This window comes from Camelina sativa, chromosome 4 (genome assembly GCF_000633955.1).
Source record: "Camelina sativa cultivar DH55 chromosome 4, Cs, whole genome shotgun sequence".
NCBI classification, from domain to species: Eukaryota; Viridiplantae; Streptophyta; class Magnoliopsida; order Brassicales; family Brassicaceae; genus Camelina; species Camelina sativa.
In genome coordinates, this window is record NC_025688.1 from 19,510,359 (window position 1) to 19,538,217 (window position 27,859).

The following is a 27,859-nucleotide window of genomic DNA, read 5'->3' on the forward strand; positions in this document are numbered from 1 at the left end:
GAAGAAAAGAGAGTAAGAGATGGATCGGCAAAAGCAAGACGTCAAACACGCAACGACGAACAATTCCGATCACGCACCTAATCTCTTCCCAATTTTTTATTATTTTTCCAACTCAGTCCCCCTCAGCAATTAATTAACCCACCCAATAAATTAAAAGACAGAGAGAGAGAGAGAGAGCGAAAGAAAGAGAGAAGAGTTAACATGAATAGAGATGTAAAGAGTCATTAAATGTAACGAAGCGACATTCACAATAATTCGAAAGGAGGAAGACGATTTAGATACGGCCAGGACCCTTTTTCACTGCACACACTGTCCTCCTCCTCGTCCACCTCAATATACCAAAAAAACCAAAACCCCTTTTTCCGGGATTCATCCTCCAACTCACTTAGTTCCAAATTCACCCTCACTGAGTTTTTTTCCCCCTTTTTCTTCTTCATCGGAGATCGTGAAGAAGATTGAAGTAAATTAAGCATCCCCATAGATTTTTTAAAAAGAAAAGATACTAGCTTTTCTACTAGAAAAAGCCCTCTTCTGTTTGGAAATTTTCGATTTTGGATTTTGCTACTCTTCCCTTTATTTTGTTTCTATTTATAACCATGCAATCCCACGACCAACCCTTCAATCTCCATGGCGGATTCCGGCGATTTCAACGGTGGTCAACCTCCTCATAGTCCTTTAAGAACCACTTCTTCCGGTAGTAGTAGTAGCAACAACCGTAGTGGTGCTCCTCCTCAACCTCCACCTCCTCCTTTAGTGATGGTGAGGAAACGATTAGCTTCCGAGATGTCTTCTAACCCTGACTACAACAACCCTTCTCGCCCTCCTCGCCGTGCCTCTCACCTCCTCGACTCCAACTACAATACTCTTTCACCACAACAACAACAACAACAACAACAACAACAACAACAACAACAACAACAACAACCGTCTCTTACCGCGGCGACGGCTGTTGCTTCTCAGCCAAACCCACCTCTCTCTGTCTGTGGCTTCTCTGGTCTTCCGGTTTTCCCTTCAGACCGTGGTGGTGGTCGGAATGCTATGTCCGTACAGCCAATGGAACAAGACTCTTCGTCCTCTTCTGCTTCACCTACGGTTTGGGTTGACGCCATTATTAGAGACCTTATCCACTCCTCAACCTCAGTCTCAATCCCTCAACTTATCCAAAACGTTAGAGACATTATCTTCCCTTGTAACCCAAATCTTGGAGCTCTTCTTGAATATAGACTCCGATCTCTCATGCTTCTTGATCCTTCCTCCTCCTCCGACCCTTCTCCTCAATCTTTCGAACCTCTCTATCAGATCTCAAACAACCCTTCTCCTCCTGTAACTCAACACCAACAGCAACAACAACAACATCAACAACAACATCAACAGCAACAACCACAACAACAACATAAGACTCCTCCTCCACCTCCGATTCAGCAACAAGAAAGGGAGAATTCTTCCACCGATGCACCACCGCAACCGGAGACGGTGACCACAACCACAGCCACCATCACAAACACCGCGGAGGCGTTACGAGAGAGGAAAGAAGAGATTAAGAGACAGAAGCAAGATGAAGAAGGTTTACACCTTCTCACATTGCTGCTACAGTGTGCTGAAGCTGTCTCTGCGGATAACCTCGAAGAAGCAAACAAGCTTCTTCTCGAGATCTCTCAATTGTCAACTCCTTACGGAACCTCAGCGCAGAGAGTAGCTGCTTACTTCTCCGAAGCTATGTCAGCGAGATTACTCAACTCGTGTCTAGGGATTTACGCGGCTTTGCCTTCACGGTGGATGCCTCAAACGCATAGCTTGAAGATGGTCTCTGCGTTTCAGGTGTTTAATGGGATAAGCCCTTTAGTGAAATTCTCACACTTTACAGCGAATCAGGCGATTCAAGAAGCGTTTGAGAAAGAAGACAGTGTACACATCATTGATTTAGACATCATGCAGGGACTTCAATGGCCTGGTTTATTCCACATTCTTGCTTCTAGACCTGGAGGACCTCCTCACGTGCGTCTCACGGGACTTGGTACTTCCATGGAAGCTCTTCAGGCTACTGGGAAACGTCTCTCGGATTTCGCGGATAAGCTTGGCCTGCCTTTTGAGTTCTGCCCTTTAGCTGAGAAAGTTGGAAACTTGGACACTGAGAGACTCAATGTGAGGAAAAGAGAAGCTGTTGCTGTTCACTGGCTTCAACATTCTCTTTATGATGTTACTGGCTCTGATGCACACACCCTCTGGTTACTCCAAAGGTAATAAAACACTCATTACCTTTTAATCACTCTTTGACTATATAAATTGTTTAAGATAGATGTTCTAAAAAGTGGCTGTTTTGGGTTAATGGTTGGGAATGAACAGATTAGCTCCTAAAGTTGTGACAGTAGTTGAACAAGACCTGAGCCATGCTGGTTCCTTCTTAGGAAGATTTGTGGAAGCAATACATTACTACTCAGCACTGTTTGATTCGTTGGGAGCAAGCTACGGCGAAGAGAGTGAAGAGAGACATGTGGTGGAGCAGCAGCTATTATCGAAAGAGATACGGAATGTATTGGCCGTGGGAGGACCGTCGAGGAGCGGGGAAGTGAAGTTTGAGAGCTGGAGGGAGAAAATGCAACAATGTGGGTTTAAAGGTATATCTTTAGCTGGCAATGCAGCTACACAAGCGACTCTTCTGTTGGGAATGTTTCCTTCGGATGGTTACACATTGGTTGATGATAATGGCACGCTTAAGTTTGGATGGAAAGATCTTTCTTTACTCACTGCTTCAGCTTGGACGCCTCGTTCTTAGTTTTTTTGTCTCTCTTTGTCACAAACAATGCCCATAAATATAGATTTTACCTGGGTTTACTTTTTTCTTTTTTTTCTTGGTTATGTTTTTAAAAGAGAGGATTCTTACTTAAGTTATTGTCTCACTCGCACTCTTTATTGGTTACCTCACTGGTGGAATACATAGAAGTTGATCTTGAATAAACAAGTTGATATGGAAGGAAACAAATGAAAATAATACCATCACGCCTCACGGACACAGCATACTTCGAAAAGCGATCCACCGCTACCATCACGGACCTAATCTTTTTAGGAATGGAACATCAAATTGAAAATGAAAACACGTATATACAGATATGCTATGTCATAGGGATAAAGTGAAAACAGTGCATATTTACTTGATGTATCACATGCAAATTTCTCTAAAGCTGCAGAATATTTTTGAAAGTTATCCACTTTGTTTGTTGTAAAAAACGGTGAAATTATACTTTTATGCCTAAGTGATGCATGTATCGTATATAGTCTATACAAAATAAACAAATACATATTTGAAATTAACAAGACATCGATGAAAAGAAATTGGTTGGTGAAAAATTGCTGATTCTATTGTTTTAAAAAAAACACTCTTTAGTTACTAGTGTAGGTTATTGACCAGGTTTTAATCAACTATTTGATATTATGTGACAACACCACAATGGCTTCGCCCGTGTAAGTGTTTTCGCATATAAACAATTTGCTAAAATTTAGATAATTTACTTGAATTCAGGATGTCGAACACACACACACACACACTCGTGTGTATGGTCTCTGGAGAAAAAAGTTCAGAACTGTATCAGTGGTGGAGCATTCAAATGTAAACTAAAGTACTAAACAATTATACCAAAAGTGGCGATATTGTATGAAAGGGTCAAATTCGCAATTTAAATGTTAATTACGTACCTTAAAAGTAAAAAACGTTTAACATACTTGCTTTTTATTTATTTATAATTAAATGTATGGATTCCCATAAATAATACTAACTCTATTTTTGTAAATATGCACGGCCTTTTCATATCTCATCATCTTCAACAACGCGAAACCCTAATCTGGTTAAAAGTTCTCCGATTCGGGCAAGTCCACCGCAGAGCTCTTGTATACGTCTCATCGCTGTTGAATATTTCTACACCCAGTTTTCAATTTTTCTTCTCTTGAGTTTCTCACGGCTACTGCTCCCAAGTCGTAACCATTCCGATTTATACGGCTAACTCCATCGCTCGAGTTCTCTCGCTATCGATCGTTTTCGTCACCTGTTTCAGGCTCGTCTCTCACTCTCACATCTGTTTCTTCGGTTCTCTGATTTTGCGCTCTATATTATCAATTGATTTCTTATTCCAAAGTCTTTGTTCCGCTCAGCGCCATCTTCCGTTCACTGGTGTCTTTTGGGGTCCGGAGTCGTCGTGCTGCTTTCAGTTCATCGGGGTTGAGCGTGGTATGTATGCTCATCTTTCATTACCTATTTCCGTGGACGTGGGCAGTTACGATTTGTTTGTATGCCATTTTGCAACCTTTAAGACTCATTAAAGGGAATTTGGATTAAGCAATTGTTGTTGTTCCATGGCCCTATCGATATCTGGTTTTCCCAGTTGATTAGCAAAGTATGCGTGACAAAATTTATAAGGCCTGTTGGATGTAGAATGATCTGTATGGTTGTAAGCATTCTTATCGTGCTTTTGCTACTTCCTAGCCCCAATGCTGTTCTTAATATTAAGTGAGAATCTTTAACTAGTTCTAAAATAGTCTCTTTACTTAAATGATCTGTCTGATTTAGATATGTATGTCTCTGTCGACCTTATAAAGTTTAATTTTGCTATGGATTTATTGTAGTAATCTGTTTCGTGTTAATGGGTTCAATTTCGAAAAGGGATTGGGATCAGTCGTGGAAATTCTATATTATATATGTATTAACAGAATAACAGATACCTGTTTGTTTATGCGTGTATTTCAGGGAAGGGCTTTAAACATTAATTTTTTAATATTCTCTCTGACCATCAAAGATTTGCTCGGTGTGCTGGCTCGAAATGGATCCTGGTCGATATGGTCGTCAGCAAGAATGGGATAATAACAGTGTAATTGTGGTTTTCTCCTTACATATATGGGATGAATAGACAAGAAATTTTTAGGGATGTTGTGAATGTCAATTTTTACGGCCCTCATCCGTGGAGTGAGAGACGTGGAGAGTGAGGATGTGGATGGGATTTGGCTAACGTAATATCAGTCATGATGTTTGTTGCTGACATAGCTTATTCTCTTCAATTCACAGGCTCCGGAGGGTTATGGTACTGAGCATGATCCAAATAATCGGTTAGTGCTTGTTGAATTGACTATATTGGTGTATTTTTTAGTTCTCATGGGAGAAACCTCATATATTAATTTGAACTACTAAATCGCATTTCATGTACTTTATTTGGTTTGGTTACTTGTGCTTAAATATTCATGATATTCCATTTTTTATGCCTTTTATGTACCACCAATGCTACATTTCTCGTACAGGTTTGGCGTATCATATGATGAGGGATATCCTGATGAAAGGTTGATGCGGGATGATGATGGCTACAGTTATTCACCTGGACAGAATACTCCTNGTGGTGGTCGGAATGCTATGTCCGTACAGCCAATGGAACAAGACTCTTCGTCCTCTTCTGCTTCACCTACGGTTTGGGTTGACGCCATTATTAGAGACCTTATCCACTCCTCAACCTCANTCCTCGTGAACTTCGCAGGCAAGAAAAGCCGTACATGGATTCAAATTATGCTGCTGATTATTATCACGATAGTGAAGTTGCGAGCCGAAATGGATACTACCGTGATGAAAGGTCGTCACGGTATGATGGCCGCGATGACTATTCTGGTAGTGATTATACCCATAGATCTAGAAATTACCATCATAGTAGAGAAGCTAGCCGGGAGAAAAGTTATGATTATACTCGCCGGAGTTATGATTCTGATTATGAAAGGGGCAGTTTTAGAGATGGCAATCGAAAGAGTCGGGATCCGCAGGATAGAGGACGAGACTCACGAGATAGAGTGTGGGACTCACGTGATAGGGACTGGGACAAACGATGTTTTAGCCGTGAAAGAGATGAGAGTCCTCATAAGAGATATGAGAAATCACAATCTCGATCTACTGGACGTGGTGAGTTCTCTAGATCAAGATCTCCTAGGGGTCGTAGCCATGGGCGGAGTTACCGGGAGGACAGCTACGAGGGCGATCACTGGCATGAAAGTGAGAGGCGAAGAGAATACGAAGATAGACATGACCAGGATCATTTTTCTGCTGTATATAATATTCTCCCATCCCTGGTTTAAATTATTTTGTTGTGAAGACATTTAAAAAAACCGTTCCTATATTTTTATGATTTTTGCTAGACCCCATCCGCCACTGTTCTTGTGAAGGGTCTCTCAATGAAATCAACAGAAGAAGATCTATACCAGATTCTGGTAATCTCTTCTTTATTTTTGAGTTTGTATATTCTGAGGGTTGAACAGTTTTATTTTGCATGACTTCATTATCCCCTTATCTATGACTAGGCTGAATGGGGTCCATTGCATGATGTCCGTGTGATTCGGGAGCAAAGTTCTGGGATTTCTCGTGGATTTGCTTTCATAGATTTCCCGACGGTGGTAATTTCTTTCAACTAAGCTGTTAATTCCTCGGGCTCTTTCTTGTGATCTATTCAATCCAGTGTGTGCAATTATGTATGTTTGTCTGAGCAGGATGCCGCACACATCATGATGGACAGAATTGAGCATGATGGTATAGTTTTGGATGGAAGGAAGCTAGTATTCCATTACAGGTCTTTTCTTATATCTGGACATCCTGGAGGAATCATAGATTCATTACATTCAATTAAAAGTTCCTTGACTCTCAGTTAGCTGTATAGTATTCTTACACTGACTTTTGGTGTGTTGCAGCAGCCAACCTAGTGGTAGGGCTGGTGTGTCCCGTAGGCAGGAACATGCTTCTAGGCGCGGTTATGGTGGAAATCGAAGCATGATGGTTCCCACAGATTGGATGTGTATAATCTGTGGCTGTATCAATTTTGCGCGGCGAACTTCCTGCTTTCAGGTTTGTTCATTCTTTGAGAGAAAGTTTTGCAAATTTCATAATCAGGACTAGAGTAGAAACCCATCCTTAAACTACAGATGAAATTGCAGGAAGAACTGCTCATTGTTGTTGTTATGAGTTGGTGATGAGAATACCAAAATAGATAGAACTGATTAAACCCTCGGGAGAAATCTGTATTGTTTAAAGTTATTCACTTCTTTTTGGTGACGAATATGTTTTCTCAAATGACACTTTGATTGGGACTAAGGTGACATACATATGTCGGTAGTAATGGTATTCAAGATTTTATCTTATGTAAACACGTTGGTGACGTGCGAAGAATTTATTTGGTTGCATTTTACAGTAATATGCTTGTTAGTAGATACAGTTTTCATAATTTTAATGTCCGTAAGAGAACTTATATAACATCCTTTGACTGGTATTTATTGCTGGGTTCAGATATATCTTTCCTTCTATTTGTTTAAACTACTTTTAAGTGTTTATTAATAGTTCGATGTGGTGGTCACTTGTTGTATAGTCCTCCTTTGCAATGCAGCTGTCTGTGTCTTGTTTAGATTAGTTACAGGCTGAAACAATTCATGGTCTCTTTCTCCTTACGCAGTGTAATGAACCCAAGACCAAGGATTCTCCTGCAGCTGATGTAGGTTTATCAAACTCAGCACCAGGAAAACGAACTTCGGAGACAGGTTCATTTTATTTATAAGATGTTTTAGTTTTCTTGTTGGGTCAGAAGACAGTTGAAAGTGTATAAGGTTATAGTTCTTTGCACTTTAATACATGTCACTTATACCTAAGAAATATTCTTCTCTTCCAGGTCCAACTCATGTCTTAGTTGTACGTGGGTTGGATGAAGATGCTGATGAGGAAATGATTCGGTATGAATTTTCCAAACATGCTCCTATCAAGGTCGACGAAAACCCTTTTGAATTTGTTATATAATAGGATATGTTTTTTTACGTCAGTTGACCTGGTTTTTCTCTTTCGTCCATCGTGTAGGATCTTCGTCTTGTGAGAGACAAATTCACACATGTTTCACGAGGATTTGCATTTGTGCATTTTTGTTCGGTAGGGTCTCAAAGCCATGTCATTGTTGCACTTACTAATCTCAGTGTTTTAATCCTCAAATCTCTCTTCTGTTTATCTTTTCTATTGCTGATCATTAGCACCTGTTTTTGATATATTTATATAGATATATATATGTTTTTAAATGTTATAAGTGTTGGGGATAGTCTTTGCGTTATTCGGAAATTGGCTCGCTCAATAAATTTCCATTTTTCGTGCTATCTTTATAATCGACAACCACTTCTTGCATGGACCTTTGAAGCTTGTGTAGACGTGTAGTAGATTATTTCCCGAGGTCGCAGATTCTCTTACCAGTTCAATATTTTACTGGTTATCAGATATGGTAGTAGAATTGCTTTGGTATATCCAAATATATATATTTCTCTAATCTATGTAGGTATCTGAGTATTTTTCAATCTACCTACCAAATTAAACAGAAAACATGATTAACGTGTAGATTGAGGATGCTACTAAGGCACTTGAAGCAACAAACGGAACAGCTCTGAAAAAGAATGGTAAAATCCTTAGAGTTGCATATGCAAAGAGTGTGCATGGTTCTGGAACTGGTATAGCAGCGCCCTCTCACTCCAGCAACCTTGCTGCTGCTGCAATTGAAGCTGCAGCATTTTCTCAGCAGGTACATAGAGATTGTTTTTATCCGGTTTCCTTCTCTGTATTGGCTGGTCAGACATTGATTATTAATTTTTTTAGTAGCATCCGGTAGCTTTTCGTGAAGATTTTCATTCTTTTCAGTCGTCTTTATAATGTGCACTGCCACTCATTTTTGTTATTATTAGTATGACGGTGTTGGATGGGCTCCAAAAGAATACAATCCTAATGAGAATCAAACCACTGGAGAGCAGTCCCAGGGCGTTGGGGAAACTGAATCCCAGAAAGGGGCTTCCGCTCCACAGTCTGGCTATGTGTGGGATGAAGCATCTGGTTATTACTATGATGCTGCTTCTGGATACTACTATGATGGAAATTCAGGTTTGCACTTATTACTTTATCTGTTGTAATGGTTGCATAGCTGGGTAGCTGTAGCTCTAATTACCACGTCTGGCATTTGCAAAACATGAATTATTTGAAAGTGCCTTGTTAGAGGTTTGAAATTGCCTTACGTAGATGTATTCATTCAGAGGATAGTTTCTTAGCAAATATAAGTCTTCACCTTTGGGTTGTTCAAACTATATCAGGGTTGCTATTCTTTTTATGACAATGAAGTTCTTATACTTTGTATGCACCAAACTAGCAACATGGAGATATAAGCTTTATGCCTTAACTATAGACTCTATAGTATGGCTGTAGAGATTAGGCAAGTATTGTCTGATACAGTTGATTATGGCTGCTGTAGGACTTCCAAATGTTTGTCACTTTTGACTTTTATGTATTAGTGAGTAAAGAGGACCTTATATATAGATATGCCTAGAAAATTCGTATCTGATAGAGCTCAGGGATGAAATGTTTAACGGTTCTGGTTATCAATAGTACTCTCTACTTGGTGTGTGGTGGTGAACAACTTGGTTTTGCTGGTGTGAGAAGAAGGTAGTATTTTTTAATAATCATATGCTTCTAAATATGCAGGTCTTTATTATGACAGCAATAGTGGGCTTTGGTACTCGTATGACCAGCAAACACAACAATATGTTCCTTGTCCTGATCAGAATAATGAGAGTAAATTAACTGAAAATCAACCAGAATCTGCCAAGATGGAGAAATCCAGTCAACAAAAAGTTATTATTTCAGCGGCTGCTACCCCTAATGTAGAAAAGGCTTTGTCCTTACCAGATGCGGTTCAGGCGGCTGCAGCAGCAGCAATTGCATCAGAGAAGAGAGAGAAAGAGAGAGTGAAGGAGATAAAACTTGCATCAAAGAGTAGCATACTGGCAAGCAAGAAAAAAATGAGTAACGTTTTAACAATGTGGAAGCAGCGGAGTCATGAACCCCAAATACAGCGTCCCTCTCCCTCACTTGGGAACAATCCACCTACAGTTTCCGCTGAAGCAAGGTCGTCCTTCTCCGCTGGACAATCCAAGGGCAAGCTGAAATCTGATGCAAATATTGCAGAGGAGAGAAGTACCTCCAATAATGGAGTTTCTGCACTGAAAACTACAGAGAGCTCGAGCAGCAGTACGACAGCAGGAACTTTGGTGGGGGTGATGAGAGGTTCCTTTGGAGGAACTCAGAGAGGAGTTTCTTCAGCTAATGTACAAACGCCCTCAGTTATACCTTCTGCGTCTCCAGCTTCGGTTCCGGTTTCAGGAAGTGGGAGAAGAAGAAGGTTCTCTGAAACGCCGACTGCAGTGCCTACTCACAGAGAACAGCCTCAGGCATCATATCGAGACCGAGCTGCAGAAAGAAGAAACTTATATGGTTCATCAACTTCAAATGAAAATGACGGTATTGATTCAAGTAAGCGCCCTTGACTGTTTGACTTCTCTTTTCCACGGTAGACTTTTTCTAAAAGTATAGTAACATAATTGGGAAAATTGTGTGTTTGAATGAAGATGAGGATATAATGGGGTTGAGAAAAGGTTCATTGGATCCAACACCTTTTCCTCCTGGTGTGGGTGGACGTGGGACAACAACCACGGAAGTCAGTAGTTTCGAAGTAATTACAGAAGAGAGAGCAATAGACGAGAGTAACGTGGGAAACAGAATGCTGAGGAACATGGGGTGGCACGAAGGATCGGTAACTTATAAAAAAAACAGTTACTTGTTTTATCGGTAACGTTATATGTTAATGGTTNTCAGAATAATGAGAGTAAATTAACTGAAAATCAACCAGAATCTGCCAAGATGGAGAAATCCAGTCAACAAAAAGTTATTATTTCAGCGGCTGCTACCCCTAATGTAGAAAAGGCTTTGTCCTTACCAGATGCGGTTCAGGCGGCTGCAGCAGCAGCAATTGCATCAGAGAAGAGAGAGAAAGAGAGAGTGAAGGAGATAAAACTTGCATCAAAGAGTAGCATACAGGCTAGCAAGAAAAAAATGAGTAACGTTTTAACAATGTGGAAGCAGCGGAGCCATGAACCCCAAATACAGCGTCCCTCTCCCTCACTTGGGAACAATCCACCTACAGTTTCCGCTGAAGCAAGGTCGTCCTTCTCCGCTGGACAATCCAAGGGCAAGCTGAAATCTGATGCAAATATTGCAGAGGAGAGAAGTACCTCCAATAATGGAGTTTCTGCACTGAAAACTACAGAGAGCTCGAGCAGCAGTACGACAGCAGGAACTTTGGTGGGGGTGATGAGAGGTTCCTTTGGAGGAACTCAGAGAGGAGTTTCTTCAGCTAATGTACAAACGCCCTCAGTTATACCTTCTGCGTCTCCAGCTTCGGTTCCGGTTTCAGGAAGTGGGAGAAGAAGAAGGTTCTCTGAAACGCCGACTGCAGTGCCTACTCACAGAGAACAGCCTCAGGCATCATATCGAGACCGAGCTGCAGAAAGAAGAAACTTATATGGTTCATCAACTTCAAATGAAAATGACGGTATTGATTCAAGTAAGCGCCCTTGACTGTTTGACTTCTCTTTTCCACGGTAGACTTTTTCTAAAAGTATAGTAACATAATTGGGAAAATTGTGTGTTTGAATGAAGATGAGGATATAATGGGGTTGAGAAAAGGTTCATTGGATCCAACACCTTTTCCTCCTGGTGTGGGTGGACGTGGGACAACAACCACGGAAGTCAGTAGTTTCGAAGTAATTACAGAAGAGAGAGCAATAGACGAGAGTAACGTGGGAAACAGAATGCTGAGGAACATGGGGTGGCACGAAGGATCGGTAACTTATAAAAAAAACAGTTACTTGTTTTATCGGTAACGTTATATGTTAATGGTTATTGTTGGGTATGTGCTCAGGGTTTGGGAAAAGACGGGAGTGGAATGAAAGAACCGGTGCAAGCGCAAGGCGTTGATAGGAGAGCAGGACTTGGAAGTCAGCAGAAGAAAGTTGATGCTGAGTTTGAGGTTCAGCCTGGTGACACTTACAGAACTCTTCTCCAAAAGAAAGCACTTGCAAGGTTTCGTGACATGTCTGACAATAATTGACTGTTTGTGGGTGTGAAATGTGTTGGAAATTTGAATCGTCGGTTGTGTTTAAAACTGTGAAAGTAATTTTGAATATGTTCAAGAGTAAGTCTTTTGTTGAATTATGAATGGAAAAGAACATTGACCAAAAATGAATGCATAGAGACATGCTTGAGTCGATCCATCGAAACTCGTCATATGGACGTGAATGACAGCAACGACCTTGTATAAGTTTTATCTTAATGGTTCTAGCTTGGAGACAACAACGACCTGAGGAGTGAAGACTACAGTATCCTATCCTGGATACACCACACTTATCAAAATAATCGAAATGCTTACAAAGCTTTTAACAAAATTGTTATTTTGTAAAGTTATAACCATAATCGTTAGTTAAAAAGGTTACGACAATAACTAAAAACATGTTAAATTATAGTTAAATACGTTTGTTAGAACCATTGTTTGTGATGGCTGTGGTGTGGGGTTTTGTTGCTGCCGGCTATTTCCGGATAAATGCCTCAAAAAGATCTCTCAATGAATCCACCGTGATTTACGTTGTCATAACGTGGGACAGAAATAATAGGTTTTCCTCTGTTTATTTAGTTTTACCTAACCCTATATATATATATACTTCTGTATCCAAAATTACACTTGAAACCTATACCAATTTATTTCAATATAAGTTGGTAGTGCCAACTTTTTTTATCAAGGTTTTTCACAATGAAGAAATGTGAGTTTTTGATTGATTCAAGTAAAACGTAAGTAATTTGTAAAAGGGATGAAGGATATGTAATGACTGATTTATTGTTTTGAAATTTTTTGACAGGGTTAATATCAGGAGCAGTTGTAATAGTTCTGATTGGATTAGGGGTATGGGCTTATGTTGCCATTACACCTCCACCTCCTAAGAGATGCGGAACTCCCGGTGGACCGCCCATTACCGCCCCTAGGATCCGTCTCAGTGATGGCCGTTATTTGGCCTACGAAGAACATGGAGTTAGTAGACAAAATGCCAATTTCAAGATCATCTATATCCACGCATTCTCCACGTTTAGGCGCGATGCTGTTATCGCCAGCCGTGTTCGCCCTGTAATGATTTTTTATCTCTTCCTCTTTTACTATATATACATCTTTTGCGTAAAGACTTAGAGATTGTTTGTCTTCATTTACATTGGTCGTTTGATACAAAATCGAGGGACCTAATTAATTAAATAGAGTGATTTGCATTCTATGTTTCTTTTAGGGGTTTCTTGAGAAAAACGGCATCTACGTGGTGTCATATGATCGACCTGGTTATGGAGAGAGCGATCCTGACCCGAGTCGCAATGAAAAGACTTTAGCTCATGACGTTGAACAACTCGCTGACCAATTACAACTTGGTTCCAAATTTTACGTGGTTGGATACTCAATGGGAGGTCAAGCTGTTTGGGGTGTTCTCAAGTACATTCCCCACAGGCTCGCTGGAGCGACATTGCTATGTCCTGTAATCAACTCATGGTGGCCGAGTTTTCCAGATAGTTTGACATGGGAGCTATGGAACAAGCAATCTAAAACCGAAAGGTTTGCGATGCTCGTTACTCATCACACTCCATGGCTACTCTATTGGTGGAACACTCAAAAGCTATTCCCACCATCAGCTGTGATGGAATCAAGCCCCAAGATATTCTCTCCCCAAGATCTTGCGTTACTGCCCAAACTCGCCGTAAGGGTGCCTTACAAGAACCAAACGACGCAACAAGGGACACACGAATCATTAGACCGAGACCTGATAGTTGGATTCGGGAAATGGAGTTTTGATCCGATGAAGATCGATAATCCGTTCCCAAAGGGTGAAGGTTCAATACATATGTGGCAAGGGGATGATGATCGGCTCGTCCCAATACAACTACAAAGGATCATTGCTCAGAAACTAAGTTGGATCAAGTATCATGAGATTCCAGGTGCTGGTCATTTTTTCCCGATGGCGGATGGTATGGCAGAAACTGTATTAAAAGAACTCTTGCCTATCCCTCAAGCATCTTAAGTTTGACATTGTTTAACATTTTGTCTCACCCCCCTTACGCCTCTGTTCCTCTAGTATTGTGAATAAAAATTTATTTTCATTTGTGCATCTTCTATCTGTTGCAGCGTAGTAAAAAGATTTACTTTAGTAAAAACAAACCAATACATTTCTTTTATTTTGTCCAAAAAAAACAAAAACAAAAAAGAATTTCTTTTATTTGGAAACAATAAGAAAAGCTAGCAGTAGATAACAACGAAGCTGCACCTATTCTGCCGCAAATATCGTTTCTTAAACTTGCAGTTTATGATACTAGTTTGGAGCAGATAAAATGCTCACTTAGGAAGACCAGTTTCAGGATCGAGGAGGGCTTGAGTTTGGTCGTGAAGCACGATGGGACCTTTTCCAGGTCTAGTGCAGATAAAATAACTGACTTCTCCTTTTTGATCCTGCGATCCAATGTTGTCTTTAATTTCAGGTGGAGGTTGCAGATTCTCGACACCATTTGCTTCATCTAAACCTGCTTCTTTTAGAATCGAATTATCGCCCACTACGTAACTGGTAAACAAAGAAACCAAAATCATTACAAACAGCCTTTTTTAGTCCTTTTTAAACTCATAGAAAACCGCAGTTAACGGATCACACAGTTTCAATCTCTCACCTTTTCATATCAGTGTCTGACTTAGGGGGGAAATAGTACAGAAGCCCCTGAAGCAATTGAACTGCAACCTTTCTGTTGCGTGCAATCAGTACAGCATTTGGACCAGCATCAAATGTGTAAGCAACCTGTCCAGAATATCCATGAATATTGATATGTATGTTCCATAAAATAATCGCTCCCGAAAAGGAATCTATTGATTCTCTCCCAATTGGTTGGTTGTTCATTCATATACTTGAAAACACACAAAATACTCAAATCCTTGTGCAAATACTCTGATATAAATATCTATGTTGGTACAAAAACTGGAAGTAACATCTTCCGAAGTAAAAATGGTCAAAAGGTCAAGCAAGAGACTTAGTAGTTAGTAGCACTTTACCTGTGGTGTCCCTTCAGAACGGTTCCACTTTTCAACTAAGCTAATTATTCTGGAAAAGCGGATAACAGTTTAATAAAGAAGGGTTTGATAGCTAAATGAAGCAGCATATATCTGTCAGAGTAGAGAAATACCTGTGGGAGGTGTCATTCATGTAGAATATGGGTGGAGATGTATCCAGACAAACAGCATGAAACTGATTACTGTCTGTACATGTCAATTGTGTAAAGGATGCAAAATCTCGATTTTTTATAGCTTCCTCCATTTGCAGAATCCGTTTTGGCACAACTTCCTACAGACAAAAAAATAAACAGAATATGAGGTTTAAGAAGCTGATTTTCATCAAACATTAAGAAGAGAACGTACTTTCGCCCTATGCTGTAAAAGCAAACTCGTCTCAACACTTTCACGCATTCCTGAGGTACTACTTGTTTCCTTCTGCTGTGAACTAACCTGGGAGTTGAATAAGCTAAAAAGACTTACGAAGCATATAAACATATAAGACAGGCTATAAACGAAAATCTAAGCAAGAACTAGAATTTCACAGATAATTGATATTAGAACTTGTCTTATGCATGAGGTAACGTAGAAGAGGCTGCCTGTATTAATCCAGAATCAACTATACTCACACGTTCAAATAGAGCAACTCAATATTGCGGCATAGAAATACTTTGTCATATATCTCACTCATTCAAAGTGGTATTTTGAGAGAATATGTAACGTATGGTTAACTTGAAAATGGCATCTGGAAAATGGGAGAATCAGAGCAACCAAGTCTAAAAGTCGCTTGACAAAAGATTGTATAAGATTCATACCACAGCAATGATGATAACAAGATCATCCCAGTGCTTCTCATCTGCCAGTTGAACTGCAACGCTGTCACTTCCATCATCTTTGCTTCCCATTTCCCACTTAACAAATCCACCAAATAAACTACGGCATGCACTTCCTGAACCTTGCCTACATGAGGGAATTAAAATTAAACCATATATACGAGTCCCGCTTAATTTCTAGATGAATGTCAGAGTTCACGTTATTTAACAATACAACAACATGGATACATTTTACTATTAAAACTGATGGATTAGTAAAGATCATCGTATACATTGGTCAAAATTTTGGCATGTACATAATCATTCCTCAAATTTGTAGTACCTGGCTATCGCAGAAAGATGGCTTGGATCTTCATCTACATTCATCAACTTTGCAAGAGAAAAAACTGTAGGAAAAGAGCAGTTTGACATAAACTTCAAGCCATCCTCCATTTTATTTTTTTTATCTTTCAGGTTTTAAGCAACCCACAGGGAAACAGATGGGAAAAAAAGGCAGAATACCTAGACAAGCAAATCCAGCAGCGGAAGATGCTAAGCCAGCAGCAGTAGGGAAGTTGTTATGAGAAGCAATGTGTAGATGCAGTTTCTCCCAATCTTTCTTCCCTATCTTGATTCCTTTCTCCTTGTCTTCAACATCATCCGCTCGACTCCTAATCTCCCTCAAACAATTCTGGTACCTACTTCCAGTAAGAGAGATTTCCTATACTAACCACGAAACAACAACAAAAATGCCGGTGAATCCAACCGTGATGAACTCAACCAAAAGGGACTCATCCAAATTATTACAAACTTATCTAATTTGATTCGAAGTTAAGCCAAACCTAACTCAGAACTGACAAAATCCAATCTATACACATGAGTATAAGCTTCGTGCTGCTTATCCTAGAATTTGACAAATAGAAGAATCTCAGCTATAGGAAAGATCGTAGTGGAGAAAATCGAAGCGAGAGTACCTTGCCATTGAGCCACATTCGATCCCGATCAAATGCAGGACTAACGGCAACAGTGGTGACCGTACAGAGGTGATCGGGATCAAGAGTTACGCTGATGCTATCGTTAACGGGGAGAATCCGAACCTCATCTCTCTTTCCCCAATACTTAATCACAGCTATGTTCGTCGGAGTTTGCGCCGTCACCATAAACACCCATTTCTCCGTCGCCATGTCAACCCCCACCCCAATGCTAAAAAGCTCAAAGCGTCGTCTTGAGGAGAGATCTGAAGCTTCGAAGTTGTTAAATCCAAAGGAAATAAAATAGTGACGGAGGATTCGACAAATAGTAACGTAATTTGCACAAAAGTTAAAAAAAGTATTACTTTATTCAAATTTTGGAGACTTTCTTCACTAACTTCAACTCTTGTGGAGTATCAATTTGGTATCACTTTTGCCATTTTCGTGACAACATCACCAAATCTTAACCTATAAAGTTTTAGAATAAAAAAATGGTGTTAGGTAAGGACTTAAACCAATAATTATAGCGATGCATTTAATCATAATCCATTGTTAAATCACCTATTTTTTATCAATCACTCTTTGATATTGGGTTATTTGTAGGTTAAGAAAGGATATGTAATATATCATATAAACCAACTGATTCATACAAAATAACACCATGGTTCATGAGTAGAACAGACTCATCATATATAAGCTTTCATACGACATTGGTTAAGATAATTGAAGAAAGCATCTCATTCCAAATGTCAGGGACGCCAGGTAAGCACCAGTGACTACAATCTGATGAAGGTCCAGAGATATGATGGTGTTTCTCTTCCTCGTGCATTGCTCTCTTGAACACCGAAGGATGCCCGTCTCTTCTATATGCTGACATGGTTGTGATATCGTGCAGATATACCCGATATTTCATTGTGCTTAGCACTTTGTTCAACACTCTTGACTGTTGAGGCATGTGTGGTTTTCTTGAAGAGGATAAAGAAGGCAAGGGATGTCTCTGGTTATAGCACATTTGACCACTCTCTCTGCCAAGACATTATGTGATTAATGATGTACATTTTGTAGTTTGTACATTTGGTGAGACGATTAGGAAGAGAACATAAGCAAAAAAAAGTACCTTGGTGAGATGGTGCGGAAAATGACTTTGGTTTTGGATGGATCAAGATTGATCTCAACCCATTTAGCCCATGTGGTAAGTCCTCTCTCATAAGCAACCATTGGGTTCATAACTTTGAAGAGCTTGTTCCCATCCATGTAATAGTCCCACCTATAGCATCAATCAATACCAAATGATTTTGAGTTGGAGTTCTATGAAGCTTAGCATTCATATATATATTATACTAATAATTTGCTATTTAAGGAAAGCTGTGAGCGGTTTTTATGATGGCTTACGAACTCCATTTCTGAGAGTGAGTCCACCAGTGAGCAGAATCGAATACAAGAACATCAACACCTCGCCAGTATCTAGCATTGTCTTCGATTGAGTCCAAATGTAACACCCTTTTACGGTCAACTCCTTTCTTGAGTTCCACAAGCAGAGGAGCCCAACAGAACTCAATTGATGTCTCAAAATCCTGTAGTTACCAAACTTATCTTAGTTGCTTTTTACTAACCAAATAATGAAAACGTGATCCAAAAGGAGATTTATGTTAAAAAGAGATATGATTGTTACCAGAGAATGGAAAGACATTGTAGGACCATTGTAAGTAAGCTTCTTACGATGAGTTGGAATCACAGACTGTACTAAGCAGACAAGAGATTCCCACTGGTTTCTCATAATTGTATCTCCAACCAGCATTATTCTTTTTCCTCTCATTTTCCCAAGGAATTTTAATGCGTTAAACCTAAACCCCATCATGGAAAGAGAGATTAATTTTGGTTAAAATCAAAAGTTGCAAATTGTGGTTTAAAATTAGTGTTCCAAAATCAAACTAGAGCCTAAAAAAATTTAAACCACAATTTGAGATTTTGAGATTAAAACTAAATTTTATCCTGAATAACAGCTCTGGCTTGTTCTCAATAAATTGATCTCTACTCTGTTTATTCTTTGACCCTTTTTTTTTGTGAACAAAGTAAAAAGGAAGAATAACTGGTTAAAAAAAAGTAAGAATAAGTACAAAAAGAGGAGTGTGGTGTGTGCCTTGGAAGTGAACAAGCCTTTGGCACCCATCTCCATTTCTGGTAATTAGAGTCAGGTCTTCCATTTCTCTGGCAACTTAGTGCAGAGCTCAAATATGGACAGCTGCCTGAGTCATATAGCGGATACGTTTCGTCGTACGTCCACTTCCCCACCGAGTAATCGCACCTCTCCTCTCTTCTTTCGCGCCTAGTCTGCAAGGCGTTGAGTGGATCGTCATCGTCGACTAGCCATTGCTCATCAAAGTGAGACAATGCTTCTTTGCTAAGTATGAGACACAGAGACAAGAAGAAGACTTGTGTTTTTGAGGTAAACATTTGGACCAAGAAAGTAGGGAACTGACTACTGAGTACTGAGCAGTGTGGGCTTGGAGGAAGACATAATATAAAGAAGATAGAAAAAACAAAGTGGATAAAGTGAAAAAGGCGTTAATTACGGAAAGTGGTGGTAATTACTAATTAGTGCTTAGACTTGTGCTTGAAATCAAGTGCCGTGACTTGCGTCCCCTCTTCTCTCCATCATACTCTTTTTCTTTTTTCTATAGATTACAGTATCCGAGGTGGGATATGTGTGCCTGTGTGGACTGTGGAGTGTTTTATCTGGATAAATTTATCTAAACGATATAGAACTGATCTAGAACTCAACCAAAAGTTCTGTATGGTTAGAAAAACTTATTTATTGTCAATATTTTCTACAACCCGAAAATTCGGAAAAGAAAGAAATAGTACAAACAATCCATAACAAACCAAAAAAAGAATTGCAAATCAAACACAAATTCTTTCTTTAAGTCAGTGTTGATGTCATGAAGTAGAGAACCAATGAGCCAACAGGTAGGGGCTGTAGAGACCCAAAACTCTCCCTGCCCCAAAAGGTCCTGACTCCTGAGTCCTGAACCAGACCGAACTCAGGACCCAATCTTTCTTATTATCACAACGTTTCAAACAACACAGTACATAACAAACACTATGCTTCTTTTTTTTTTGGTTAGCTTCTGCTCCAAACAGGAGTCATCTTAATATGTCAGTCATGGTTCAGATTATCCTTCTAGAAAATCCATTTTTCTTGATCATCTGAAAATGATTCATCTAACCATGATTGGTGGATGTGCATCCACGTCAACTTTTGCTTTTCCCCCTTTCCATTTTAACCCATTTTCAGATTTTTGAATATTATTACTTAATCAACCGAATCGTTTGAAATCTCTAAAGGACAATAATCAAGGTTTACCTGACAACTCAGTAAGACTTTTGTAGAGCAAGACCGTACTTTTCCCTCTGCATAAAACCCAAAACAAATAAGAGCAAAAACATTACTACATGGAAGAAAGCTTCAACAGTAAATGTGAGTTTGTGATACACAAAGTCAAGTTGAGTTTAGGTGATCATAAAACCCAAAACAAATAAGAGCAAAAACCCAAAACAAATAAGAGCAAAAACATTACTACATGGAAGAAAACTTCAACAGTAAATGTGAGTTTGTGATACACAAAGTCAAGTTGAGTTTAGGTGATCATCGTTTCTGCTAAATCATTTCCTGACTCAGAGAGTCACAAAGTACAGCTATGAAGAAAAAATAATCACAGTAAAAAGATGAAGGTGCATAAAATATTACAATGGTGATTAGTAAGAAAAACAAGATAACGGTTTAAAAAAATCTGGTTCAAAGGATTGATCTATATGTCTCAAACGATACCTTTAAGAACTAGATTTCTTACCAGATAACTCATGCTTGTCAAATCTTGCAACCCATGTATCTGAACTGATGTGAGAAGATGAAACTTTATCCAACCAAATGCGAAACTGCTTTTCCTTCCCATCCCCGTGTAAATTTCCCATCTCATCTATCCATTCATGTATCAGTTTCTCCTCTCCAGAGGGATGAACAAAAACACCAAGTGGACTCTGCAACATTACAAAATTATAACAACAGAGTCAATAAATCAGTATGACACAAGAAAATCGAGAAACTTTTCATCAATTTGGGCACTTGAAACCACACTTACAGAGAGCGATTTCAAATACTGCAAATACTTGTCAGACTTCTCCACCTCTCCACATCGCCATCTCTCATAAAACAGATAAAACTTAACAACCTCATGAACAGGATTCAAACTTTCCACGTGGAAATTTTCAGTGTCCAAAACATCTCGTGGAGAGACACTTGGTCCCAAACTAAACCTCTCAATGGCTTCTATGATGCCAGCTCCACATCTTTGGGACGCATGAAATATTTTTGGGTTGTCCTTCGCATTTTCTTCATGCCATTGCAACAATTCTTCATGCGAATTGCTAACCTTAAAACAGTTGAATAGAAGCACAATTACGAGCGTGCAGTCAAGTATGGTCGAACGTAAGAAGCAGTTGGGAACTAACCATTACACCATATACTTGGGAAATGTTGAAAAGCTCAGCATCATTTCCAGAGTCGCCACAAACAAGTGTATTAGAAGGCTGCTTGCCTTCAACCTCCAACTTGTCAAGTAGATATGTCAGAGCACCTTGTTTTCCAGCTCCTTTAGGTAATACATCGAAAGCATAGCCGTTGCTATAAACCAGCTTCACATCCACCTATAAGAAAATTGACTGTCATCAGCACCAAAAAAAAAGGAACAATCTAATCATAAGAATAGCTGTCAAGCTCAAATGAGGGATAAACAAAGAAAATCTCACCCCACGCTCCTCTAATCGCCCCGGAAGAACCTTCATTATTTCAACAGCGTGTTCTTTTTCCACAAAAAAACTCACTTTGTGGGGTTCTTGGCTCTTGGCTGGCTATATAACAGACAACACATAATAAGTACTTTAGAACGACCAAATTGCTACAGATTCAGTAGGAAACACAACATAAGAACAATTCAAATCAGGTAAGATATCCAAAACTCTGAGACTGTCATCAAGGTTAACGTTATGAATAGGAATTAATCCATACTTGTATGCACAACTACACCTCATTCAGCTTCATCTATGCCAAGAACATTCTTACTATTGCCTCTACTCCAATCCAGTAACCATTAGAAATCTAGCTAGACCAGCAAAATCGTCTAACAAACAAGAGTTTTAAAAACTTTCAGTAAGAAAAAAAATTAGAAGCTGTCTACTCTATTTATCCTTGTTGCAAACAAACTAAACTCGTTGTCATGTCAAGAAATGCTTAAATTTAACCAGAAAAGCCTAAGTCAACGCAGAAAGAAACAAAAAATCAAATACAACGGCAAAGACCCACATGGCCCAGTATAAAAGAAAGAAAGCAAACTCATTCAACAGCAAAGAAGATCGTTAATAGAAAATCTCAGGAAACAAATTCAAATCATTGTATCTACAGAGGAACAATTATAAAACAAACCTGAGGGTCAAGTTGAGGGAATTTAGAAGTTTCCTCAAGGACAATGTCTCGATTCCACTTATCATCCAAATGAGCTGTCCAAACATCATCCGACGACACTAAGGAATCACCGCCGTAAACAATCACAGAACCAACAGAAGTAACGGCGATGTCCGGTGTCAGCAATGGCCTCTTCTTTCTTAGACTCGAGTACGAGCTGAAAGACCTCCCTGTGCAGTAAACAAGCAACGAATCATGGCGATATTGAGCTTCCCAAAGCGCATTGAACCTAAGGAGGTCTGTGTTTTCAGGGTCATCGTGATCCACCTGCGAGGATTGGTTTAATTTCGTCGAATTTTGACCCAAAAAAAAACGAAAAAAGATTCGAGGGAATTAGGAAATTACCAATGTGCAATCAAGATCAGCAACTAGTATGAGACGTGGTGGTCCGTCAAATCTATCCATCAGACCTAATCTCTCTGCTTCTCCCTTGTCGCTCTTTATTATTCTTATTAGACTTGCTGGGGAAGACGAGTCGAGTCTTTTCTTTAGGGACTTCGTCTTTGTTATTGTTGAACTAATTCTATGTAGTTCCTTCCTATTTGAATTAGTTGTTAATCTTTTAATATTTAGTTAGAAGTTTCCTTAAGCACGTAAATTATGTACCATGTCAACGAAGTTGAGCTTTAATGAGGTGTGTTATTATTACGACAGATGCTGATGAGTGACGACCCTCCATATGACCACACATTGATGCCAAGAATGTGTGGCACTTAGGATGGAGGTCTAAAGGTTACTTAAAGGAACCTAAAGACATAAGTGCAAGTCCATGTCTAAAAGCGCTTAGAAAAGCAAGTCCATATGAAGAGCAAATCCATGTCTAGAATTACCTCAAGACATAGGCTTCAGTGACTTGCGCCAACTTGGCCTATGAGGGGAATTGGGAGACTATTCCAAAGCAGCGGAACAAGGGTTAGTTAGTTGATTTCATTTCATACTAACTAACCTATGTGATTGCTGAAACGAAAGACGCTACACTTGGTGTGGTTAGATTTCTAGTTGATGATGATTAGGGAAGTCTAGACTATTTATTTATTTTATGACGACTTTGAGATGGAAACCTTCTAAGAAAAACTTAGTGCCCAATATCGAAATTCACATAGACTGACTTTCAACGTGGAAACTACCCATGTAATTGGAGATGTGAATCTGCGGTCTATGCCAATGAGGTCGGTCAGTACTAAATATATAGATTTTCTTCCACGGTGATTGTCTCTCAACATAAAGTAATAAGAAACTACTCTTTCTATGGTCAAGTCACACCAAGTTTTCCACAAAATATGAGATATGGAAAGTGCTAAGCAAACCCCACAACATATAACCATGGCGGACCCGTCAATTACAATTCCAAGTAAATCTCTCCTTCACGCATGTACATGTAAATGTTGATTGAACTATGTCATGCTTTTTTTTTTTTTGGGTTAAAAATATATTGTTTTCATGTTATAATCAGACAATTTATACCTCCTAAGAATTACTGACGGAAAAAATCTATATATATATAAAGTGCAGTTTCCTGACTTTTGGTGCTGCCACGTCAGCGTATCTTTCTATTTAAGAAGCCTAATTTCCAAAAGTTATCCAATTTCTTTTTTTTTTCTTCTATTTTTGGGCATAATCTTTTAAAAGCCCATTTATTTTGTTTGCCCTAGAAATCTAACCCCTCACTACGAACCTTCGTTCCGTCGTTCTCCGATTTGCGATCTCAATCGTCTCTCTCTTTCTAAATTAAGTTTACCATCGTTATCAAATTAATGGTCGCTACTCCCCCACACCCTTTCACTGCCTCTCCTGTCTTTCATCTCTATAGTAATGGTTTCGTGTTTAATTGTCATTCATGTTAGTTGATGATCTCTCTTTTAATTCAACATCCACTACGCTTTCTTCAATTGCTGTAAGTTTCGGTCCTATATAATGTTGTCGTTTACAATTTCATGTTTCTAAGTCCTATCGAAATAGCCTGAATTCGGGGTGATGTCAATATCGAAGATGAGCAAGCAGTTGCGTCAATCTATCATTCACCCATGTCCATATAAAATATCATGTAAATGTCTCTCTTTTTTTTTTGGTTAAATAAATAGTTTTAATGTTATATATAATCCGACAATTTAACCTGCCTTGAGAATTATTGACGGGAATAATGTCTTTTTTTTAGCAACGACGGGAAAAATAATTCAATAAAGTATAATAAATAAATATTTATTTGAGGTCTTTATTTTTTCCCTAATACTGTAGCTATTTCTTTTCGCAATTTTCTAATTTCATTTATCTTACAAAAATATTTATCTGAGGTCTTTGTTTTAGCAATTTTATAAATTCATTTTTATCATACAAAATTCTCATTTTTTTGAAAAACTGTTTATTTAATATTTTTTTTGTCACAGCTACGGGAAGAGCGGTTTGTTTTCCAGCGGAAAAAAAAACGAACGGGTTTTCCCCATTTGTTGTTGGTTTTTTTTTTCTCGCCTCGATTTGTATTTTTATTTATTTATTTAATTAATTAAGTTTTTTTTTTTGGCAATATTTGTCCAGAGAGGGCTAAAAAGAAAAGACGAGGAGGAAGAAGAAGGAAGCAGCATTATATATCTAAGCATTCTCTGCTCTTTGAGAACCTCTCGCAGCCTCTTTCACCCCAGGTAGGTTTACAAAACCCTAATTTTCTCCTTCTCTTATCTAATTCACCTTTTCTTCTCTCTTCTTTATCGAATCCTCTCCCTAGAAAATCACGAACGATGAAGATGAGAAACGGCTATCCCCGAGCCAATCGAATTACTAAATAAAGCTTTTTGAAACCAAACTTTTTTGTTTTTTTTTTTCTGAATGCGTGATTCGATTTCTCTTTTCGATTCATTGATTGTATCTGCACTGTATGTGTGTGTTTGTGTATTGTAGGGTTATTAGTTTTCGCAAAGTGATTGGATGAGCTTGGATGTGGAAGTGAAGCCAGGAGGAGGTTCACTCTTGTTGTTATCATCATCGTCATCGTCATCATCGTTGTTTTCATTGTTGCCGTCATGGCACAGCAACAATCTTCCCGACTCAATCGTCTCCTTACTTTGTTGGACAGTATCCTTTGATTTTTATTTTTTCCTGATTGTTCTTTTGTTACCACCAATACTTTATATGATGCTTCCTATTTTTTTTTTTGTTTTGTTGCGCTTCTTCGTACCCTAATTTTTGAATACTTAGTAGTACATGTTCTCCTTAATTGTATTTTTCCTTTCTAGCTGGTTCAACACAAGCTACTCGGCTAACTGCAGCCAAACAGATCGGTGATATCGCCAAGTCTCATCCTCAGGACTTGAGCTCTCTTCTGAGAAAGGTATACTCATAACCCATGGTTTCCTTTCTATGAACTAGGCTTCTGATAACAGAGATATATGACTGTGGCTATAAGTTAGTTATACTGATTGGACTCACTTAAAATGCTAGTGGAAGTTATATATATAATTGTTATTATGCCATTCTCTCTGGAAATAGTAATTCTTCGTATTTGTTCTAAACCTAGTATTCTGCCCTATGTGCTCGGTATAGGCGGGTAGACAGAATAGACTTTTGATCTAGATGAGTTGAGGCTTACAGAGATAATGTGATGTGTGGTTTAGGATCTGCATTGTGTATGTTCTGCACTATAAATCTCAAAATTATTCTTAGATACAAGGTGTCATCCCCTGTTTGATGGGTTTACTTCTTACATTGTCTTATATATATCACAAGTCCCTGCATGGCTAAGAGGAAGTTGTTTATAGAGCTATACACGAATATGATTTCTAAGAGCGCCTCCTATTGTTTGACAACTAGTTACCATTCATTTTTTAAAAGGCTGCTGTGAAGATTGTTTGAACATACCCAGCAGATCCTTTGTTAGCCCACACTGTTTCTAAAGAATGTCGAAGATAAAGATAAAGAATCTAGTGGGCTTTCAGAATGGAATTTTAAGTAGGGTGACCACCTGCCTATCAATTAATTTCAGGTTTTAACAGCAATTTTAGAGTGTTTCTTTTATGAGATTGAAGTTCAAGTTTTGTTAGGACATCTGGTCTTACTCATAAAATAATATATCTACTCAGGCTAGGGTTTGTGTTCTGGAGACCTTGTTTCTGCTGCTTTTTAGATATCATACATAAATATTCCCTCTTGGCATTATAGTTTAGGTATACATCTTTCTAAACTGCTATGTCGTTCTTTACATCAGATTTTTCTTTTGTTCCTTTGGCTTAACTCAAATTTTCCGGGAATTAGGTTTTGCATCACCTCCGTAGTAAAAAGTGGGATACGAGGGTTGCTGCTGCTCATGCTATTGGTGCCATTGTTCTGAATGTCAAGCATACTTCATTGAGTGAACTGTTAAATTCTTTAGCAACGAAGTTGGGTGAGGCCGGGATGTCTGATAATGTAGATGAAGTGGTGGCTTTGCGCAATCTTCAGTCCAAAATTCTAGCAAATGCGCCCTTCAGAAGGTTATTAATAGCTCTGTTACCGAATACTTATGTTTTTTTATCATCTACTATCAAGACTTCTTAGCTGGATTATTAGATGTCTTTGTCATGTTAAGGTTTCCCGATGTCTTTTAATGTCTCTAACTTTTGGCATGTGCTAACAGCTTTGAGATGAATAAGGTTTTAGAGTTTGGCGCTTTGTTGGCATCTGGTGGACAGGTAATTTATCATTTTCCATTGTTCACTTGTCTAGGTTATTCTGTAAGATTTCACCGTTTATCTCCGATGTAATTTCTTCATTGATATCTTGTCTTTAGGCCTTAGCAAACATCTTTGTGGAATTACATTTTTTTCTCTCTTAATTCGTTTGGAGTAACTAGGCCACTGGATGACATCTGGTTAGATTCTTTGAAGTGTTTGGGTTTAGTTAAGTTCTTTCGGCATCACAAAGAAACATGTTGGATAGTTGCTACATTGGAATTCTATTAGATTTTGTTGTTGAGGATCACAGCATTAGCATGATTGAAACTATAAGCGGGCTTTGGGCTTTATTCATCAAAAATAAGCTTTGTCAGCTGCACTCTGTAGAATTTGTTTTCTACAGTTTCATTATTTGGCATCCTTGAAATTCTGTGACTTGGTTTGTAACTAACTGTTTCAACACTATCTGTTGATGCAATATGATATCTTACATTCGTTCTTTTTCTTTGAATTTATGGTTTAGGGGAGCATGTGAAACCTTCTGTTATTGCTCCCTTTATCCTTGCCATTTTTTTCTCCTCAAAATTTGTTGTTAGCAATTATTAGCAATTTCCGACTTGAAGAAACTGTTTTTGTTGCAGGAGTACGACATTTTGAATGACAATTCCAAGAATCCAAGGGATCGAGTTGCTCGTCAGAAAAAGAATCTCCGGCGACGTCTAGGTCAATAGCTTGTCTCCTTCTCTATTAATCAATTTCCATGGGGAAGTGTTATTATTGTCCAATTGCATGACATGTGATATACCAGGGTAGATTAAATGTATGAATTAAGCGTAAACCCATTTGTCTGAGTCTATTATATCACTAATATATTTGTATCTACTCATTCTTTGTGAATTTGACTCTGTTCTAAATATTATATGTTTTACTTGATTGATGCATC

General features: G+C 38.8%; 7 protein-coding genes across 10 annotated transcripts; 4 read left to right on the plus strand and 3 right to left on the minus strand.

Annotated features, from left to right (window-relative positions):
• Positions 1-2,897, plus strand: LOC104781284 (protein SCARECROW-like). Its single transcript, XM_010505914.2, has 2 exons — positions 1-2,237; positions 2,344-2,897. The coding sequence occupies exons 1-2, from the start codon at positions 628-630 to the stop codon at positions 2,771-2,773; spliced, it is 2,040 nt and encodes a 679-aa protein (XP_010504216.1). The 5' UTR covers positions 1-627; the 3' UTR covers positions 2,774-2,897.
• Positions 4,138-12,067, plus strand: LOC104781282 (SUPPRESSOR OF ABI3-5-like). Of its 3 annotated transcripts, XM_010505912.2 has the most exons (17): positions 4,138-4,219; positions 4,736-4,856; positions 5,051-5,091; positions 5,281-5,395; positions 5,467-6,066; positions 6,157-6,228; positions 6,319-6,411; positions 6,505-6,584; positions 6,703-6,856; positions 7,458-7,542; positions 7,671-7,762; positions 7,853-7,921; positions 8,376-8,555; positions 8,716-8,908; positions 9,503-10,330; positions 10,426-10,610; positions 11,778-12,067. In XM_010505912.2, the coding sequence occupies exons 2-17, from the start codon at positions 4,809-4,811 to the stop codon at positions 11,964-11,966; spliced, it is 3,024 nt and encodes a 1,007-aa protein (XP_010504214.1). In that variant the 5' UTR covers positions 4,138-4,219; positions 4,736-4,808; the 3' UTR covers positions 11,967-12,067. The 3 variants fall into 3 exon arrangements, with proteins under 3 accessions (XP_010504214.1, XP_010504212.1, XP_019100330.1); XM_010505910.1 differs by lacking the exons at positions 4,138-4,219; positions 4,736-4,856; positions 5,051-5,091; positions 5,281-5,395; positions 10,426-10,610 and adding exons at positions 10,718-11,420; positions 11,516-11,700 and having other exon boundaries at positions 5,499-6,066; positions 9,503-9,627; XM_019244785.1 differs by lacking the exons at positions 4,138-4,219; positions 4,736-4,856; positions 5,051-5,091; positions 5,281-5,395; positions 10,426-10,610 and adding exons at positions 10,687-11,420; positions 11,516-11,700 and having other exon boundaries at positions 5,499-6,066; positions 9,503-9,596.
• LOC104781290 lies at positions 12,600-14,044 on the plus strand. Its single transcript, XM_010505920.1, has 3 exons — positions 12,600-12,672; positions 12,769-13,031; positions 13,186-14,044. The coding sequence occupies exons 1-3, from the start codon at positions 12,663-12,665 to the stop codon at positions 13,963-13,965; spliced, it is 1,053 nt and encodes a 350-aa protein (XP_010504222.1). The 5' UTR covers positions 12,600-12,662; the 3' UTR covers positions 13,966-14,044.
• Positions 14,072-17,215, minus strand: LOC104781291 (diphosphomevalonate decarboxylase MVD2-like). 2 transcript variants are annotated; one of them, XM_010505921.2, is made up of 10 exons: positions 17,124-17,215; positions 16,762-17,024; positions 16,310-16,508; positions 16,131-16,194; positions 15,791-15,935; positions 15,342-15,428; positions 15,110-15,267; positions 14,979-15,027; positions 14,603-14,727; positions 14,072-14,499 (listed from the first exon to the last, which is right to left on the minus strand). In XM_010505921.2, the coding sequence occupies exons 2-10, from the start codon at positions 16,969-16,971 to the stop codon at positions 14,277-14,279; spliced, it is 1,260 nt and encodes a 419-aa protein (XP_010504223.1). In that variant the 5' UTR covers positions 16,972-17,024; positions 17,124-17,215; the 3' UTR covers positions 14,072-14,276. The 2 variants fall into 2 exon arrangements, with proteins under 2 accessions (XP_010504223.1, XP_010504224.1); XM_010505922.2 differs by having other exon boundaries at positions 16,762-17,030; positions 17,124-17,205.
• LOC104781294 (protein trichome birefringence-like 36) lies at positions 17,363-19,264 on the minus strand. The gene is made up of 5 exons (XM_010505926.2): positions 18,899-19,264; positions 18,431-18,602; positions 18,151-18,332; positions 17,876-18,025; positions 17,363-17,783 (listed from the first exon to the last, which is right to left on the minus strand). Exons 1-5 carry the CDS (start codon positions 19,210-19,212, stop codon positions 17,459-17,461), a joined length of 1,143 nt encoding a protein of 380 aa, XP_010504228.1. The 5' UTR covers positions 19,213-19,264; the 3' UTR covers positions 17,363-17,458.
• LOC104781293 (probable sucrose-phosphatase 3a) lies at positions 19,367-22,772 on the minus strand. The gene is made up of 8 exons (XM_010505924.2): positions 22,622-22,772; positions 22,238-22,543; positions 21,565-21,666; positions 21,268-21,462; positions 20,898-21,188; positions 20,610-20,796; positions 20,123-20,169; positions 19,367-20,029 (listed from the first exon to the last, which is right to left on the minus strand). Exons 1-8 carry the CDS (start codon positions 22,679-22,681, stop codon positions 19,940-19,942), a joined length of 1,278 nt encoding a protein of 425 aa, XP_010504226.1. The 5' UTR covers positions 22,682-22,772; the 3' UTR covers positions 19,367-19,939.
• LOC109132692 (TATA-binding protein-associated factor BTAF1-like) lies at positions 24,803-27,714 on the plus strand. Its single transcript, XM_019244786.1, has 6 exons — positions 24,803-24,912; positions 25,169-25,342; positions 25,504-25,598; positions 26,519-26,736; positions 26,880-26,934; positions 27,558-27,714. The coding sequence occupies exons 2-6, from the start codon at positions 25,291-25,293 to the stop codon at positions 27,645-27,647; spliced, it is 510 nt and encodes a 169-aa protein (XP_019100331.1). The 5' UTR covers positions 24,803-24,912; positions 25,169-25,290; the 3' UTR covers positions 27,648-27,714.